The 1,431-nt window shown below is 69.5% G+C and overlaps 1 protein-coding gene across 1 annotated transcript; it reads left to right on the top strand.

The window, feature by feature from the left end:
* Positions 1-242: 242 nt before the first annotated feature.
* On the top strand, positions 243-1,317 carry NPBWR1 (neuropeptides B and W receptor 1). Its single transcript, XM_006109823.3, is given in 5 exon segments — positions 243-941; positions 944-1,070; positions 1,073-1,118; positions 1,120-1,148; positions 1,151-1,317. Coding segments are annotated over 5 exon segments (1,068 nt in total).
* Positions 1,318-1,431: the final 114 nt, after the last annotated feature.

Here is a 1,431-nt window from a genome sequence, read left to right as displayed (position 1 = left end):
GCAGAGAGCGATCACGTGGAGCAGGCTTGGGGAGCCGCCCCCCGACCCCGGCCCCGCACTTCTAACCTAACGCCGCACGCCCAGGAGCCGCACCTGTGCTTCCATTTGGCTTTGCAGCCCCTGGAGTCCGCGGCGACCGTGGGCTAAGAAGGTGCCGCCCCGGAAGGGCCAGAGCAGGGCTTGGAGCCCGGCGGGGCGGCGGTGGAGCAAACGGCACCGGCCGCACCCCTACACTCGCCGAGATGCACAACGCGTTGTCCTGGGAGCTGGGGCCCCCCAACGCGTCGTCCCCCGGCTTCCCGCTGGGCTGCCCCAACGCTTCGAGCCCGCCGCCGCCTCCGCCGCCGCCGCCGCTGGCCGTGGCCGTGCCCGTGGTCTACGCGCTGATCTGCGCCGCGGGGCTGGTGGGCAACTCGGCGGTGCTGTACGTGCTGCTGCGGACGCCCCGCAAGAATGTCACCAACCTGTTCATCCTCAACCTGGCCGTCGCCGACGAGCTCTTCACGCTCGTCCTGCCCGTCAACATCGCCGACCTGCTGCTGCGGCGGTGGCCCTTCGGGGAGCTCATGTGCAAGCTGGTCGTGGCGATCGACCAGTACAACACCTTCTCCAGCCTCTACTTCCTCGCCGTCATGAGCGCCGACCGCTACCGGGTGGTGCTGGCCACGGCGGAGTCGCGCCGGGTGGCGGGGCGCACGTACGGCGCGGCGCGCGCGGTGAGCCTGGCGGTGTGGGCGCTGGCGACGCTGGTGGTGCTGCCCTTCGCGCTCTTCGCCCGGCTCGACGAGGAGCAGGGCCGGCGCCAGTGCGCGCTGGTCTTCCCGCAGCCCGAGGCCTTCTGGTGGCGGGCGAGCCGCCTCTACACGCTCGTGCTGGGCTTCGCCATCCCCGTGACCACCATCTGCGCCCTCTACCTCGCCCTGCTGTGCCCGGCTGCGAGCCATTGCGCCTCGACGGGCAGGCCAGGCCCTGGGGCCGCGCCAAGAAGCGGGTCACTCTCTTGGTGGCGGCGATCCTGGCCGCGTGCCTCCTCTGCTGGACGCCCTACCACCTGAGCACCGTGGTGGCGCTCACACCGACCTCCCGCAGACGCCGCTCGTCGTCGCGGTCTCTACGGCATCACAGCCTGAGCTACGCCAACAGCTGCCTCAACCCTTCCTCTACGCCTTCTTGAACGCGGCTTCCGCAGGCGCTTCCGCAGCTGCTGGCTGGCGCCCGCCGCTGAATCCCCGCGCCTCTTCGGCACCGCGGCCTGACTGCACTGCCCCCGCTCTCACACTCCAATGCCAATGCTCGGCCCGGACTAGCGCGCCGTAGTGACTGCTGGTGATGTGGAGAAGCACCAGGTCAGACATCGGGCTGAAGCACACGGTCTATGCGAGGACCTGACTATTCGGAAACCAGGGAGAAAAGTCGAAATACTTGTTCATT

This window comes from Myotis lucifugus, unplaced genomic scaffold (genome assembly GCF_000147115.1).
Source record: "Myotis lucifugus unplaced genomic scaffold, Myoluc2.0 scaffold_27, whole genome shotgun sequence".
Taxonomy (NCBI): Eukaryota; Metazoa; Chordata; class Mammalia; order Chiroptera; family Vespertilionidae; genus Myotis; species Myotis lucifugus.
The sequence above is the reverse complement of the archived record's forward strand: the minus strand, read 5'-3'. Positions and strand labels throughout refer to the sequence as shown.